Source organism: Piliocolobus tephrosceles, chromosome 13 (assembly GCF_002776525.5).
Source record: "Piliocolobus tephrosceles isolate RC106 chromosome 13, ASM277652v3, whole genome shotgun sequence".
NCBI classification, from domain to species: domain Eukaryota; kingdom Metazoa; phylum Chordata; class Mammalia; order Primates; family Cercopithecidae; genus Piliocolobus; species Piliocolobus tephrosceles.
Window position 1 is genome coordinate 100,389,078 of NC_045446.1, and position 17,128 is coordinate 100,406,205.

Sequence of the window (17,128 nt, forward strand, 5' to 3'; positions counted from 1 at the left end):
TGCTTATTGTTTTAATTAAAATTTTTTAAAAACTCTAGATTCATGTGCATGTGCGTTACATCAGTATATTGTGTACTGGTGAGGACTGGGCTGTTAGCATACTCATTACCCAAATAGTGAACATTGTATCTGATAGGTAGTTTTTCAACTCTTGCCACCTTCCCACCCACCTCCCTTTTGGAGTCTCCAGTATTTATTATTTCCATCTTCATGTCCATTTATATCCATTGTTAGATCCTACTTATTAGTGAGAACATGTGGTATTTAATTTTCTGAGTTAGTTCATTTAGGATAATGGCCTCTAGGCTCCACCCATGTTGCTGCAAAGAAAATGATTTCATTCTTTTTTTTGGCTGCATAGTATTCCATGGTGTATATGTACCACATTTTATTTATCCAGTTAACTGTTGATGGACACTTGGGTTGGCTCCATGACTTTGCTAATGTGAGTAGTGCTGTGATGAACATAGAAATGCAGGTGTCTTTTTCTGTTTAGGTGTCATTATAATGATTTCTTTTCCTTTGTGTAGATACCCAGTAGTGGGATTGCAGGATTGAATGATATTTCTATTTTTAGTTGTTTGAGAAATCTCCATATTGTTTTCCATAGATGTTGAACTAATTTACATTCCCATTAATATTGTATGTTTCCTTTTCTCCACATTCATACCAACATTTTTTTTTTTTGCTTTTTAATAATAGCAATTCTGATGGGTGTAAGATAATATCTCATTGTAGTTTTAATTAGCATTTCTCTGATTAGTGATTTTTGAGCATTTCTTCATGTGCTTTTTGCCACTTGCTTTTGTTCTTCTGAGAAATATCGGTTCATGTCCTTTGCCTAGTTTTTAATGGAGCTGTTTTTTTCTTGTCGAGTTCTTTCAGTTCCTTGTAAGTTCTACTTGTAAAGTTCTACTAGTCCTTTTGTCAGAGGCATAATTTGTGAATATTTTCTCCCATTCTGTAGGTTGTCTGTTTACTCTTTCTTTTGCTTTGCAGAGGCTGTTTAGTTTAATTAACTCCCATTTGTCTATTTTTATGTTGCATTTGCATTTGTCTAGTTTCATTCTTCTGCATGTGGCTAGCCAATTTTCCCAGCACAATTTATTGAATAGGATGTCCTTTCCCCATTGTTTATTTTTGTTGGCTTTGTTGAAGATCAGTTGGTTGTAGGTATATGGCTTTATTTCGGGGTTCTCTATTCTGCTCCATTGATCTACATGTCTATTTTTATACTAGGACCATGCTGTTTTAGTTGCCATAGCCTTGCAGTATAATTTGAAGTCAGGCACTATGATGTCTCTGGATTTTCTTTTTGCTTAGGATGGCTTTGGCTATTCGGGCTGTTTTTTTTGTTCCATATGAACTTTAGTATTTTTTTCCTAATTGTGTGAAAAATGAAATTGGTAATTTGATAGAGATTGCATTGACTCTGTAGATTGCCTTGAATAGTGCGGGCATTTTAATACTGATTCTTCCAATCCGTGAGCATGGGATATTTTTCCATTTGTGTCATCTACGATTTCTTTCATCAGTCTATTTTGTTAAGGGTTTTTATCAGGAAGGATGTTGGATTTTATTGAATGCCTTTTCTGCATCTATTAAGATGACTGTATGGTTTTTGTTTTTAGTTCTGTGTATGTGGCGAAACACATTTACTGATTTGTGGATGTTGAACCATCACTGCATCCCTGGGATGTAACTCACTTGATCATGATAAATTATCTTCTTCATGTGCTATTGGATTCGGTTTGCTAGCATTTTGTGGAGGATTTCTGCATCTGTGTTCATCAGAGATATGGCCTATAGTTTTCGTTTTCTGTTGTGTCCTCTCCCGATTTTGGTATCAGGGAGATACTGGTGTCATAGAATGAGTTAGGAAATAATCCCTCCTCATTGGCTTTTTAGAAGTTTCAGTAGGATTGAATGCCAGTTCTTTGTATGTTCGATAAAATTCAACTGTGAATCTGTATGGTCCTGGGCTTTTGTTGTTGTTGGAAGATTTTTACTACTGATTCAATGTCATTACTCATTATTGGTCTGTTCAGGAGTTCTATTTCTTGCTGGTTCAATCTTGTGGGGTTTTATATTTTCAGGAATTTATCCACCTCCTCTAGATTTTCTAGTTTATACACATAGAGATGTTCATAGTAGTCTGTGATGATCTTTTGTATCTCTATATTATCAATTGTAATGTCACCTTCATCATTTCTGGTTGTACTTATTTGAATTTTCTCAGTTGATTTAGCCAGCAGTCTGTCATTTTTGTTTATCCTTTCAAATAACCAACTTTTTGTTTCACTGATCCTTTATATCTTTTTTTGTCTCAATCTCATTTACTTCTGCTTTAATCTTAGCTATTTATTTTTTTTATGCTAGCTTTGGGTTCCAATTGGTCTCATTTTTCCAGTTCCTTGAGGTGTGATATCAGGTTGTAAATTTAAGATCTTTCTATCTTTTTGGTGTAGACATTTAAAGTTATAAACTTTCCTCTTAGTTCTGCTTTTGCTGTATCCCTGAGGTTTTGATATGTTGTGTCTCTATTTTCATTTGTTTTGAACATTTTTTTTTGATTTCTTAATTTCACTGTTTACCCAAAGGTCACTCAGGAGCAAGGTGTTTAGTTTCCACGTAGTGTGTGTTTATGAGAGTTCCTCTTGGTCTTGATTTCTAATTTTACTCCACTGTGGTCTGAGAAGATGCTTGATATGATTTCGATTTTTTTGAATTTATTGAGAGTTCTTCAATGGCCAAGCATATGGTCGATAATGGAAAATGCTCCATGTAGAGCTGAGAAGAATGTATATTCTGTGGTTGGCTAGAATGTTCTGTAAATGTTTGTTAAGTCCATTTGGTCTACAGTTCAGTTTAAGTCCAGAGTTTCTTGGTTGATTTTCTGCCTTCATGATTTGTCTAGTGATATTAATGGGGTACTGAAGTACCCCACTATTATTGTATTACTATCAATGTTTTCTTAGGTGTAGTAGTATTTATTTTATGAATCTGGGTGTTGTGGTGTTAGCTGCATACATAGTTAAATCTTCTTGTATTGAACATTTAATCATTATATAATGCTCTTATTTGTCTTTTTTTCTATTGTTGGTTTAAAGCCTGTTTTATCTGATATGAGGATGGCTACTCTTTCTCACTTTTGTTTTCCATTTACATGACGTATCTATTCTTACTTCCTGTCTATTGTGATTTGCCACCATTCCTTCCCTATTCCTCCGGTGTCCTCCTTAGGGTTTTCACATAGCAAATTCTCAATAGTTGTGTATTGAGTGAATGAATTAACATGTCCAAAATCTGAGATTTTAAGGTGATAATACAAGTGTACCTATGTAGAAAAAATGAAGTTGTAAATAGGTAACTGAAGAAAAAAAGTTTTGTTGTTTTATTTTCAACAATGCAGAAAACACTTTTTATACAAAAACCTGTATACAGGTAACCAAAACAGCATGGTACTGGTACCAAAACAGAGATATAGACCAATGGAACAGAACAGAGTCCTCAGAAATAATACCACACATCTACAGCCATCTGATCTTTGACAAACCTGAGAGAAACAAGAAATGGGGAAAGGATTCCCTATTTAATAAATGGTGCTGGGAAAATTGGCTAGCCATAAGTAGAAAGCTGAAACTGGATCCTTTCCTTACTCCTTATACGAAGATTAATTCAAGATGGATTAGAGACTTAAATGTTAGACCTAATACCATAAAAACCCTAGAAGAAAACCTAGGTAGTACCATTCAGGACACAGGCATGGGCAAGGACTTCATGTCTAAAACACCAAAAGCAACGGCAGCAAAAGCCAAAATTGACAAATGGGATCTCATTAAACTAAAGAGCTTCTGCACAGCAAAAGAAACTACCATCAGAGTGAACAGGCAACCTACAGAATGGGAGAAAATTTTTGCAATCTACTCATCTGACAAAGGGCTAATATCCAGAATCTACAAAGAACTCAAACAAATATACAAGAAAAAAACAAACAACCCCATCAAAAAGTGGGCAAAGGATATGAACAGACATTTCTCAAAAGAAGACATTCATACAGCCAACAGACACATGAAAAAATGCTCAGCATCACTGGCCATCAGAGAAATGCAAATCAAAACCACAATGAGATACCATCTCACACCAGTTAGAATGGCAATCATTAAAAAATCAGGAAACAACAGGTGTTGGAGAGGATGTGGAGAAATAGGAACACTTTTACACTGCTGGTGGGATTGTAAACTAGTTCAACCATTATGGAAAACAGTATGGCAATTCCTCAAGGATCTAGAACTAGATGTACCTTATGACCCAGCCATCCCATTACTGGGTATATACCCAAAGGATTATAAATCATGCTGCTATAAAGACACATGCACACATGTTTACTGCGGCACTATTCACAATAGCAAAGACTTGGAATCAACCCGAATGTCCATCTGTGACAGACTGGATTAAGAAAATGTGGCACATAATACACCATGGAATACTATGCAGCCATAAAAAAGGATGAGTTTGCATCCTTTGTAGGGACATGGATGCAGCTGGAAACCATCATTCTTAGCAAACTATCACAAGAACAGAAAACCAAACACCGCATGTTCTCACTCATAGGTGGGAACTGAACAATGAGATCACTTGGACTCGGGAAGGGGAACATCACACACTGGGACCTATCATGGGGAGGGGGGAGGGGGGAGGGAATGCACTGGGGAGTTATACCTGATATAAATGATGAATTGATGGGTGCTGACGAGTTGATGGGTGCAGCACACCAACATGGCACAAGTATACATATGTAACAAACCTGCACGTTATGCACATGTACCCTAGAACTTAAAGTATAATAATAAAAAAAAAAAAACCAAAAAAAAAAACCTGTATGCAGACTCTCACTGGAATTTTAACTTCATGACAGCCAAGAGATATAGTACTATTTTTGGAACCTCTAAATCACTCTGAATCTGCTCATTATTAGTTCTCACAGAGATTAAAGAAAAACAAAGCATATCAAAAGGAAGGAACAGGATGAAAGATTAAAGTTGGAGGTGAACTGCAATTTTTCATGCTTTGTTTTGTTCCAGTCACTTTATGAGGAAAAAAAATCAAGCATTTCAGTTGAATTATGGATGGTGAAGTCACTTTCAAGCATTTAAAATAAGCATAGTATTAAAATAAGGGCACTGGGAAAGCTTTTATAGAATTCTAAATTTTCAAGCTAGAAAAAATAAGTAATCAAATTTACAAATTAGCTTATCCAAACTTGACTATTAATTCCTTTGTGGCTAGTCTGTGCAATTTGGTAAGCATTAAAATATTTCTTGTCTTCCCTACATGCCTGTAGCATTTACTTGTGGAGACATATCCAAGCCACTGAACAATTACACTTCAACAACACTGACACCATAAGGGAAAAAGAGAATTACTTTTAACCTTGCGCCTTGCTTTTGGGTCCTACTATCACAACAAGGTTTTGACCACTAGGTAAGCTGAAGCTTCCTGCTATTGTCCATTTGGTCTGTGATAAATACGATCTTCTATTTAACTCTAAATCATCCCAATCAGAACCAGTTTAAACATTTAGCTAAAATAAGTGTAATCGCAGTGCAGACTACTGTAAATGAATATACGTTCCTTTCTGAAGAAAGAAATGATTTTCCTTTTCAGCTCTTTCCTCTTTCCGAAGGGCTATTACCACATTGAAATACAACAATAATTATGATAATCTATGTAATGCAGAAGAATGGGCACTAGGCTAGGAGACACTGGACCTTAATTCTGGACCCTAGTGCTACCACTTAATTTCTCAGATTTTCTCTAAAATGGACATAATACCTGCCCTACTCACTATATAGATATATTCATTCATATATATATATATATATATATATATGGATGAAAGTCCTCTGAAATGAAAGGCACTGTGATAATGTAACATATAGACAGTAAATTTTAAAGTGCTTTAGTGCTGTACATAAATAAATATAAGGATATTAGAATTTCCCTTATACATTATTCTTTGTTTCCTTGCCTCCATCCTCACACATGCAGGATTCATGGAGCAGGCCCATCACCATGGGCCTTCATGCTGGCTGGATTTTTTTTCTTTGGCAAAGCTGCAAGTTTCAACCTTTGGTCATGATAAACTTTAAGTAACACCCTGGAGTAGGCAGAGTCAATCACCAATGTTCTCTGCCAAATAGTTTCTTACAGGGCAGGAACCTGCCTGTAAAAAATAGTTTCTTCCTACATTTTTCACATAATGGTCCATACAAAATGATATTTGTACAACCGTAACACTCTATGATAAACAAAGGGACACCCTGGCTCCCCAGTATCCATCCACTCACCTGAAGGCCAAGGGGCTAATTGTCAGACACATTTGCAACAGTTGGGAAGCTTTGCCTTATGGTAGCCCCTCATTGTTTTCAACGCAAAGGGGAAAAGTACTGTGATCAAATCCTAAAACCATAATGGTAAAAAACTAACGGACTATATCAAAATGAGAAAAAAAAAAAAGCAGAGCCAGGTCTATCTAGATTCAGACATAGTGTTACCCGGTGATGGCTATGTTAAAGCTGAGGTTCAAAAGAGTGAATGTCTCCTAGGTGTAAATTAGGACTCAGGTAAATAAGGAAAGCAAAAGGCCACAGAGCAGCTGTGTTTTCCAGATCTTTGATATGTGAGCTGATGTGAGCACACATACGTTCCATTTTCAGTGTCCACACACAAGTGATCAGACATCCAAAAACAAGTTTTACATTTCAGTTGTGTCATGTGACAGGTGTCTGTCAAAATTAGGTCAAGCTGCTCTCAGCACACCACTGACCTACAGTGCTGATGAGGCTATTTCTGCTGTCAGTTAGATGTTTCTAACATAAACTTGTCCTAGATAAAGAAAATAAGACTGAAACAAAATATAAAATAAACTGGACTGTATTGCCTACAAGCCCCATTATTGATGGTCGACCAAAGGCAATCATCTCTGCTCCCTTTCCAGCCTCCTACATTGTGGCAAAGTCTCCTGCAAGTAAACAAAAGCCACAGATCAACCTTATCCTAGTTTGCTTCAGAAAACTGTTGTAGTTGCCACTACCAAATTGAGCATTCTCTCTGCAGGCTTTCTGCACACATCAGGACCTCTAGAATCCCTGTGTTCCCAAACACTTGAAGTACCAACAAAACAGGAGAGCAAACTTTTCCTTCACTTAAAGTTCACTTTAAAGGTTTATACTAAATGCTCTGAAGACATGAGGGGTATGAGTAATCAAACTCCATTGAATCATAAAAATATATATTTCCTCAAAGCATTGTGCATATTATGAGTATATAAGTGTTATGTACCACACATATAACTTTGATATTATGTACCTATTTTTGTGACACTTTATAATGTATTTCAGCGGCAATTTAAGTTGAAATCTACTATATTTTCAGCTACAGATATCTTCCAGGAAGGCAAGTTTTACAATTACGTATTTTTGTTAAGTTGTATGTAGTCCCATAAGGTATAACACGACTTTACTTTGAAAAGGATAGCCACCAAGTCGTGGATGGAAAGGTAAGAACTGTGAAAGAATTCAGACATCTAAGTTATTGATTGGAGAGGATTTCATTCTTGTAGGTACCATCAGTTTTCTCAGTTCTCTCCCATCTACTGAACATGTTCCACCTTTTGTCCTGCAGCCCTTCTGCCAAATCATAACCCGGGAGAATGCTGAAGGCACAGAGGGTGATAAATCGCTTCATGACAATCTTCACTTTAGAACTAAAAGCAACAACTGCGCTAACTATTTAGGTATCTATGACTTGTGAACTTTCAGTCTACGAATTCCAACTGCCTATTTTAACTTAGGGGACTCAATCTTCAAAATTAATAATTAATTTTTACACATATATGAAAAGATTATCCGTTACTTTTATTTTATACAACTACAATTTATTCTAGTCTATAAACTTTAGAGTCACAAAAACTAATTTTTCTTCTGTTATGGTAAAATGCACTATTGTATTCACACTTTAAGTGAGAATAACTATGGACACAAATTTTTTTCCTCCAGACTCAGTGGAGCAGTGATATAAAAGTTTACTGAGTTGAGAGAGTTTCAACTGGGTTTCCACATGATTTTCCACAGTGGAATCATCTGAGGCTTAGGATTTAGTGCACCCACACATAACTTTGAAATAGACTCTTCTGAGTTTTTCTGGAGAATATGGCAATCTTTCCAATAGTAAGCAAGACTGAGGTACCAGCATAGAGATCAGGCCGGCTAAGAGCTCTTGAAATACATCTGCCTTATACAAAACATCTGAAAATGTCAGACATCGAAGCATAAAAATCACCAAAGTAATTAGACCAGTGATTGTGTCATTGATTGTCACGATAAGTCAATGTTTACCTAATATTTACCTAATGGTAGCAGTGAACATAACATTCAATGGTAGACAGAGAGGGTAGAAATGCCACTCTCCAAAGAATGTATACTCTTTTTTTTTCAATTGAGAAAAGGTCCTCAATTGTACTTTTCTTAGCTGGCTATACATAATTCAAACCTACTCTCCCCTGTATCCTATGTTACAAACAATAACAAATGCAGCAATAGTCTCGCTGAAAAGAGAAATGGAGTTGGAAGAACTGGGTTCAACTTCCAGTTTTGCCACTTACTGCACTGTAGCATTGACGTGGTTCAGTTCCTTCTTTAGGAAAAAATTAATACCTACCTCATATAATTGATGTGTTTTAAATATAGTTAAGCATTCACTTAAAGAGATTTTTAAATTTTCTTTATTCTTCCATAAGTTATAGTCAACCTTTACATTTTTATTCAAGTTTCTGCCTCATGGTATTTTATATCCATGGCTTCCAATGACGACTGCTTTAAAGGATGGTATACATTCATATGCATGTACATGTTATGATGTTACATTTTTAAACTCAAACTCCTGTTGTTGCTTTACGCCTACGCTCACATGGCAAGATACACTAATAACTCATGCACTTTTGGAATGTGTTTTCATTTACCTTTCATGACCCATAAAAACCAGCCTTGTGAGATGTGCAGGATTGGGGTTATGACCCCATTTTACATACAAAGAAACAAAGCCCAATCGGAAGTTCAGAGGTCACATGAGGGATAACAGAGGCCATTCCTGATTAATCTAATTTTATTTTTATAATTCTAGGCTCATCCCTGCCAAAACAATCTCACGTATCTGATTTTATGCAACTCATTTTGTGAGTAACACCAGATAAGAATTGAGTAGGATACTAGTTTAACTATGGGCATAATATTTTTCTCAGTATTGAAGAGTAAAACTAAAGCTTACTCACTAAGATGTTTAATTCGAGCCCCAGTATAAGACACACACATGGTTCAAGTTCGCCCTTGGGGGTGTTCTACCATGAGGTATTATAAACAGATTTGGACCCAGAGAATTAGAAAGAAAAGGCAGAATGAAGTTAACAACAGCAGCTGCTACATTTAAAAATGTTAGAGCTATTTTAAAATTATTTTCCCTTGTCTGGCTTTCTGGGCCTATAAGTCTCTTTTCCCTATTCCAACACTCATCCTATTTAAAGATTTTTCAATTAGTATATGAAACCAAAAGGTCAGAGTATTTGAGTCTGATACAAATCATTCCTAACTAAAATGATTCTAATATGTGCTTCCACTTCATTAAAACTATTCTGTGAAAATGTGGATATCCTCAAGGATGTATGACTCCAGAATAAAGTATTATCTATGCTTTATCTATATGCTATTATATTTTAGAATCCAATTTTTAGGAATTACTGTACAAATTTATTGTATATTCTTTGGAAGTGCCTCAGTGATAGAAAAATCTTTGTCTTCTGAAAGTGGATTTGATTTTTGGAAACAATGAAATCCTCTGAGTAGTGAGTAAAAGTGAATGATCTAGCTAGGCAATTCTGCTTGGGATTAAAATAAGTGTCGCTATAAAATAAAGAGACTGACTTCATTTATAGCATCTATATATTAGCTCCTCAAACATATCTACCTCAGGACCTTTGAACTTAATGCTCCCACTTCTTTTTATAGCATGGTCTTTTTAAGCCATACGAGAGTTAAGGGACACCTAAAAAAGGCCTTCCCTGAACTCCCTAATGCAGAATGATCTAGCTCAACAACCACATTTGTCTAATTCAGGGTTATGTTTGTTCCTTCAATAACAGTTATCACCATTTATTAATTTTTTTTTTGTCTCTTCCTCTGACCGGTGCTGTCCAATACAGTAGCCACTAGACACATGTGGCTCTTCAGATTTAAATTCAAGTTGATCATAATTAAGAAGCTTACAGAAAAAAAAAAATGACAAATTGTATTTCACCAAAAATAAGAACTTCTGTTCTTTTGAAAGAGACTCTTAAGAAAGTAAAAAGACAAGTCACAGACTGGGAGAAAACACAACTAAAATTGGGCAAAATATTTGAATACTTCACCAAAGATAACATATGGATGACAAATAAGCATATGAAAAGATGCTCAACATCACTGGTCATTGAGGAAATGCAAATCAAAACCATTAGACAGCATTTTACATCCACTAGGATGACTGTAATAAAAAAAGCGAGATAATAATAAGTGTTGGTGAAAATTTGGAGAAGTTGGACTCATATGCACTGCCAGGGGGAATATAAAACCACTTTGGAAAAAACAATTGGACAGATTCTTAAAAATGTTAAATATCTACCTAAAATGTTATATATATATACACACACACACATATATACACACACTTATACACACATATATATATACTTAAAATGTTAAATATGACCCAGCTATTCTACAACTAAGTATTTAACCCCCCAAAATGAAGTCCATGCAAAGACTTGTACATGAATGTTCACAGCAATTTTATTTGTAATAGCCTAAAACTGGAAGTAATCCAAATGCCCATCAACAGATGAATGGATAAATTGTGGTCTATTCACATGATGGAATACTGCTCAGCAACAAAATGAACTATTGATACATGCAAAACCATGGATAAACCTCAAAGTAACTGTACCGAATGAAACAAGGCAGACAAAAAAATAATATAAAGTATGATTATATTTACAAACAATCTTTGGAAATGTGAATTAACCTACAGTGACAGAAAACAGACTAGTGGTTGCCTGGGAATGGGGAGGGAATTAAGGAATTAGAAAGAGACATAAGGAAACATTGCAGGATGATGAATATGTTCCTTAGCTAAACTGTGGAGATGGTTTCACTAGTGTATATACATGTCAAAACTATTAAATTTATATACTTAAAATATGTGCAGTTTATTCTATATCAATTATACTTCAGTGAAGCTGTTAAAAAAATTTTTAGTTGCTCAGTCGTGCCAGCCACATTTCAAGAGCTCAATAGCTACATGTAGCTAGTGGCTACTGAACTGGACACTGTAGATAAAGGAGTTCTATCATTACACAATGTACTACTCAGTGGCACTACTCTCCCCTAGTCAGGAGAGAGGAAGCTACACCACAGAGACTCCCACTTGTTTCTCCAAACTAAGTTTTATTACAACGCAGCTCTGTCCATTCATTTCTACGTTGTCCATGGCTGCTTTAGCACTATAATGGCAGAACTGAGTAGCCTGTAACAGAGGGCCTACAAACCTTAAATATTTAGTATCTGGTCCTTTAAATAAAAGTTTGCTGACCCTGCTCTGAGCCATAAATTCTGAGGCCAGGGTCCACATCTGTCCTGTTCACTGCTGTACATAACCCAACTAATATTTATGGAAAATCTAATATACAGCAGACACTATTCTAGGCACTGGAGAGGCAGCCTTAAGCAATACAGATAAGGTCCCTATTATCATGGTTTTCACAATCTGGTGAGGGATGTGGGTAACAGATGACAAGCAAGTAAATAAGAAAATATCGGGCAAGGATGAATGCTAAGATGATAATAAAGCAGAAGGTATAGAGAATGACTGAGGAGCAACTTCCACTTAGGTAGTCAATGGCAGGCCTCTGCTAGCACCTACAATCTGACAACAATATGAAAGTCAAGACTGCAAAGACCTGGGGCTGAAGCACAGAGAAACACCATCAAGGCCTCAAAATAAGAATGAATTTGATGACTTGAAACATGAAGAGGAAGAAGGCCCGTGTGGCTGGAGAATACACAAACAAGTGGGGACGTGTAGATGAGGTGGGAGAAGTAGACAGGGCCAAGAAAAAGGGGTCTGAATTTTATTACAAATGGATGAAAAGTCACTGCAGGATTTTAAGCATGAGAGCAACATGATTAATTTACGTTATAAAAGATTATTCTGGTGCTAAGTGGTGACTGGATCAAAAAAGGGCAAGAAAGGTGTTAGGCAAGTTAAGACATTTCTGCAAAGGTACAAGTGAGAGATGGCGGCTTGGCTTGGACTACACTGGCAACAGTGGAGATGAAGTGGAGAAATTCAATACACATTCGGATTGACAGTAGCTTCCCTGATGGATTGGTTGGTGCAGAGAGAGGAAACGAGTTGAAAATGAATCGTAGATTTTTGGCTTGAACAACTGGGACACAAAGGTATGAATTACAGATATAGGGATACTGCAAACAGTAAGTGCTAACATTTATTAAGTGTCTATTATATGTCGTTATTCACTGAATTTCACATTTCCTTTTCCTAACGATGTTGGGAAGGTAGGTACTGGTTTGTTAATGTGTGAAGCTGTTGTTTCATAACAAATGACAGCATCTTAAGGATAGTGACTACGATAAATAAAAACAGCGTGAGAAAAGAGTGAAGCAACCCTGCATTTATTGGACAAGCATTACTTGATAAATGATAACGAAGTGCCTCTCTAATGCTTCCTCCCTTTGGCAGTGTTACCCTTAGCTAAAAAAAAAAGAAAAGAAAAGAAAAGAAAAAGAAAACTGTTGAGAAAAATAAATCTTTGACTTTCTTCCAATTCCTTACGTTTACAAAAAGAAAATGTTTTAAGTTTTAAAATTTATGCCAGTAAATGTAGGGCTAGCCTGATAAATTCACGTTTTATTTGGGAAGACTTGACTACACACACACACTCCCTCCATCTCTGAAGGCGAAAAGCGACAAGGACAAACCGCAGCCTCAATACATCAAAGGCTAAGCCGGCACTACAGCCCATACATCATCAAGTTCATGGACACCCCTCGATGGCTCTGTGACACGGTCAAGGTCCTTGGGAACTCCCACACATTTCTATACTCGGCACACCGATCACCTCTCTTCCACTGACCTCTAGCCAACCTAAGATCCTGGTGGGAAGATTTATGAAAGGCGGTAAAATAAGACAAGCAGGGAACCTGCGTAACCCCTTTAAGTCTCTAATGAAACAAATGCAATCCCTTAAGATATTTCTTAAGGAAAAGCTAGAAGATGCCTCTAATCGCCACTTGTTTCCAGAAAAGCTGGAAGTGCACCACTAAGACCAGGAAAAAAATGGCCAAACATCAGAACCTCTTATACTGCTGGCGGGGGTGGGGAGGCGGGGGATAGGCAGACAGGGCTAGAAACACCCAAATCAATTCATCAGGGAGCTGAACGGCCGAGGCTGGCAGCCCGCGGCCCACGTGCACTTGCTAAGGGAACCGTTCCAAGGAAACCTGACCCGGATCGGAATCCTCCCGCAGCACCGCGGCTGTGTTTATTGGAATGGAACGCTACAAGTTGTCACCTGCATCCATCTCCCAGCTTTGACAGGGAACACGCGCTGCCCCCACGCCCACACCGACACCTGGACCCCTCTCCAGCCCGGCCAGAGTCCCAGGGGCCAGGGGACCAGCGCAGGGAGAAGGTCCCCCGCCTCAGCCCTCAGGACCCCCAACCACAACCCACCCGCCCCCACCTGCCCGGTTCTAGGCCCAGCCAAACCTACATGTCACCGTAGAGTCGACCGTTAGCATCCACAGTCTCCAACTGTGACCCCCACCAGTATCCTAGTGTGGCGGGCAGTACCCCCCTATATCTGCCCCCCGAAAACTGCCATGGAGCAGCCGCGCCACGGCGGGCAGGTGAGGGGGCCGACCCCACTACCGCCGCAGCCCCGCCGCCTACCTTCTTCAGCGCCGGCTGCCGCTCCCGGGCAGACATCGCCGGCCCTGACTTCGGGGCTGACCCCGCCAAAGGGCAGTGCTCGCCCAGGCCACTTCGGGGGGCCCAGGGACACGGCGAGGGGTCGGGGAAAGGCGATCGCCCACTCGAGCCCGCGCGCCTCGACTGAGGGAGGAGCCGGGCTGCCGATCCGGCGGCGGATGGAGACGGGAGGGAGGCTGCGGGGTCGCTCGGGGAGAGATTAAGGCTCTAGAAACGGAGAAGCGGGAGCTCCGCGGGAGGTGGTGGCGGTGCCTGCCGTCAAGGGCGGGAAGTGTCCTGGGACTCCCGTTAGGGGCCGCGAGCCTCGAGCGTCAAATCCTCGCGGCGTCCGCCTAGCGCGCTACTGCGGCGGGCGCGGAGGGCGCGCGCCGGGAGTGGGGGCTGCGGCAGCGGAGGGCACGGGCCCCCGCTCAGCGTCCTCACCTTCTTGGTGCCGCTGCCTCCCGCGAGCCGAGACACTCCTGTCAGGGAAGAGGAGCGCCCCGGCTGTCCCCCTAGAGTCTCCTGCTGGGGGGACATCGCTTCCATGAAGAAAATCTTCAAACAAATCCCAGCCCAGGAGGAGGCTACACGATCATGTCCGCGGGCTGCCGGCCGGAGGGGCGAGGACGCGCGGGCCGAGGCGCGGCTGCGGTGCTCAGGCGGGGAGCCGAGCTCCGGGTGCCGGCCGCGCGCCTCCCGTCGGGGCCATGTACCTCCGCCTGCGCTCGGCACCGCGGGCTGGAGGTTAGTGCAGCGTCGACAGCCAGTCAGCGCCGCGGCCCGCCCCGCCTCGGGCCCGCCCCCTCCGCTCTGGGCGCCCAGCGCCGGGGCCCGCCCCCGCAACCCTCCTCAGCCCTCCTCCAGCCTGGGCCCCTGTCGCCTCGTCCCAGCCTGCGGCGCGCCTGGCGGGCGTTTCTCTACATATGTTCGCGCACCGACCGCCGGCTGACCTTCTCGGTCTGTGACTCCGCGTGGGTGCAGCCCGCAGGAGCTCACCGGCCTGTGTCACGCACCGGGGCCTCCAGTGCACGGACACGCGCCTCTACCGCCACCTGCCCACTCCCACCCGACCTCATCCCTTCCCGCGCCGCGCCTTGCCTGCGGCGGAAGGCGCCGCTGCAGCACATGCATCCGCGGAGCGGTGGCGACCTGAGCCTAAGCAGAGGAGTTGCAGTGATTCCTGCCTCCCTTTCAGGGGACTGCGGAGGGTATCCACCACCCCACCCACAGTCCCGAGGCCTCGGGATAGGGTGGCACGTCCCAGAGTGTCGCGGCTGTACAAATTTGGAAGCCCACAGCATCGCCTGACCTCTTGTGCAATCCCCAACGCTAGCCTGTCTAACCCTGAGTGGGCTTCAGCAGCCGGTCATGTCAGCGGCCCCTGCACGTTTGCACCCGGGATTTCCGCTGTCTGCAGGCTGCAGAGACGGGGGCATTCCAAACGTGAAAGCGCAATGAAGGAAAATGCAGACGGAGCGAGGACGCCGAAATTTGGCTAAGCTATTGAGAAGGCTACAATATGTGGAAGTGTTTATCAGATATCTGCGCCGAGAGCATAACTTCCTGTCAGCCCAAATAGTGTTAAAAATATTTTAAAGGCCAAAGAATAATCAGAGGGAGGGGATTTGGAGCTGACCCGCGTTGAGCTGAGTGTTGCTGCACTTTGCAGGGCTGGTTGATTGGTACCGATGATTCGGTAGATGGCATTCTTCCCTTGGAGTCAGGACTAGAAAAGCAGTGGCGGATTAGTGAGGAAGGACACCGCGCTATGATATTAGGTTGTGGAAGGGGTTTGGTTTGCTTTTGTGGTAAGAAGAAAAAAATCGAGGTTCCTGCCTGGTTAGGCTGTTAATAGGACAGGTTGTAGAAAAATAGGGCTCTGGCCGGCTCTGTTCCAAGGAAGGCATGCTGCCCAACACACACTCGCGCGCGCACACATCATCACCACCATGCCCAGGAATTGTTTATTGTGGAAATAATAGGGGGAAAATGTTCCAGCCCGTTTTAAGCCTTATCCACATCATATTGTTTAAAGTAGGCTTACATAGGCGTTATAAATCACACACACGTGTAAGTCACATCTATGATTTATAAAGCATCTATTATTGTGTTTGTGTATGTATACATATACATACACAGTTTTTCCTGGTGACTCTCTTTTTGCAGCCGAGACCCATGTGCAGCGACAGGACTTTGCCCCCAGCACAGAGTTTGTCATGAATTCTACACTGCAGAGGGCTTTGCAGTTCCTTTCATTCCTTGCTGAAATCATCCACTTACAACTTGTTAGTCTCTTTTGGTTCCTATCATAAATGCACGGTCCCAATTTTCCTTACTCTGTTTTATTTTGATAGCACTTATCTCCTTCTAATATATCATGTAATTTACTTAGTATGTTTAGTGTTTATTATCTATATCTCAGAGAAATGCAAGTTTCCAGAGGGCAGGACTCTTTTGTGAGTTTGTTGTTGTTGTTGTTCTTTGTTGTATACCAAGCGCTTGAAGCAGAGTCTGATGCAATAAATGTTCATTTGCTAAAGGAATTAAGGAGGCACACAAGGGTTATGAGATAGGTCTTAGAAGGGCCAGACTGGTGGAGTTGGTTGTTTCACTCAGAGTGCCCCATGTTTCCTTTTGTGATCTTCTTTTTTTCACGTGTTTCTTTTTGTGATCAATACTGCATGTTCCAAATCAAAGTAGTATTTCACTGCATATTTGGAAAACTCACTTTTACTTCTTAATTTTTAAGTGCTTTTACTTCAAAACCCATTAGTTTTGGTTTCCATAGAAAACTGTCCCATACCTAAAGAAAACTGACTTTGCTCAGATTAATATTATCACCCGAGTCGTGTTTTAAGAACACACATTTCATCACATCACTCCCCTGATTAAACCCTTCTTTGGCTCCTTGTGTTTACAGGATAAATTTCAAATGCCGTAGTATGATATATATGCAAGGCTGCCTATAAACAGAGACACCCTTGCCTCCACTTGTTTCTCTTGTCATTTATTGCTCTTCTTCAACTCTCACCCTATTCCCTGTCAC

At 40.7% G+C, this 17,128-nt stretch overlaps 1 protein-coding gene across 6 annotated transcripts in view; it reads right to left on the minus strand.

The window, feature by feature from the left end:
* ARHGAP20 (Rho GTPase activating protein 20) overlaps window positions 1–15,598 on the minus strand; it is a 129,735-nt gene extending 114,137 nt beyond the window's left edge. For 2 of the 6 annotated variants that reach the window (XM_023208030.2, XM_023208028.2), the window contains exon 1: window positions 15,392–15,598. Coding sequence is in view for 3 of the 6 variants with exons in the window: in XM_023208025.2 (XP_023063793.2) it covers window positions 14,524–14,628 (105 nt within the window). In the remaining 3 variants the exon portion in view is untranslated. Of the gene's footprint in view, window positions 1–14,061; window positions 14,447–14,523; window positions 14,821–15,032; window positions 15,126–15,391 lie in introns of those variants that run through there. The other 4 variants (XM_023208025.2, XM_023208029.2, XM_023208026.2 and 1 more) reach the window with 4 other exon arrangements.
* Window positions 15,599–17,128: the final 1,530 nt, after the last annotated feature.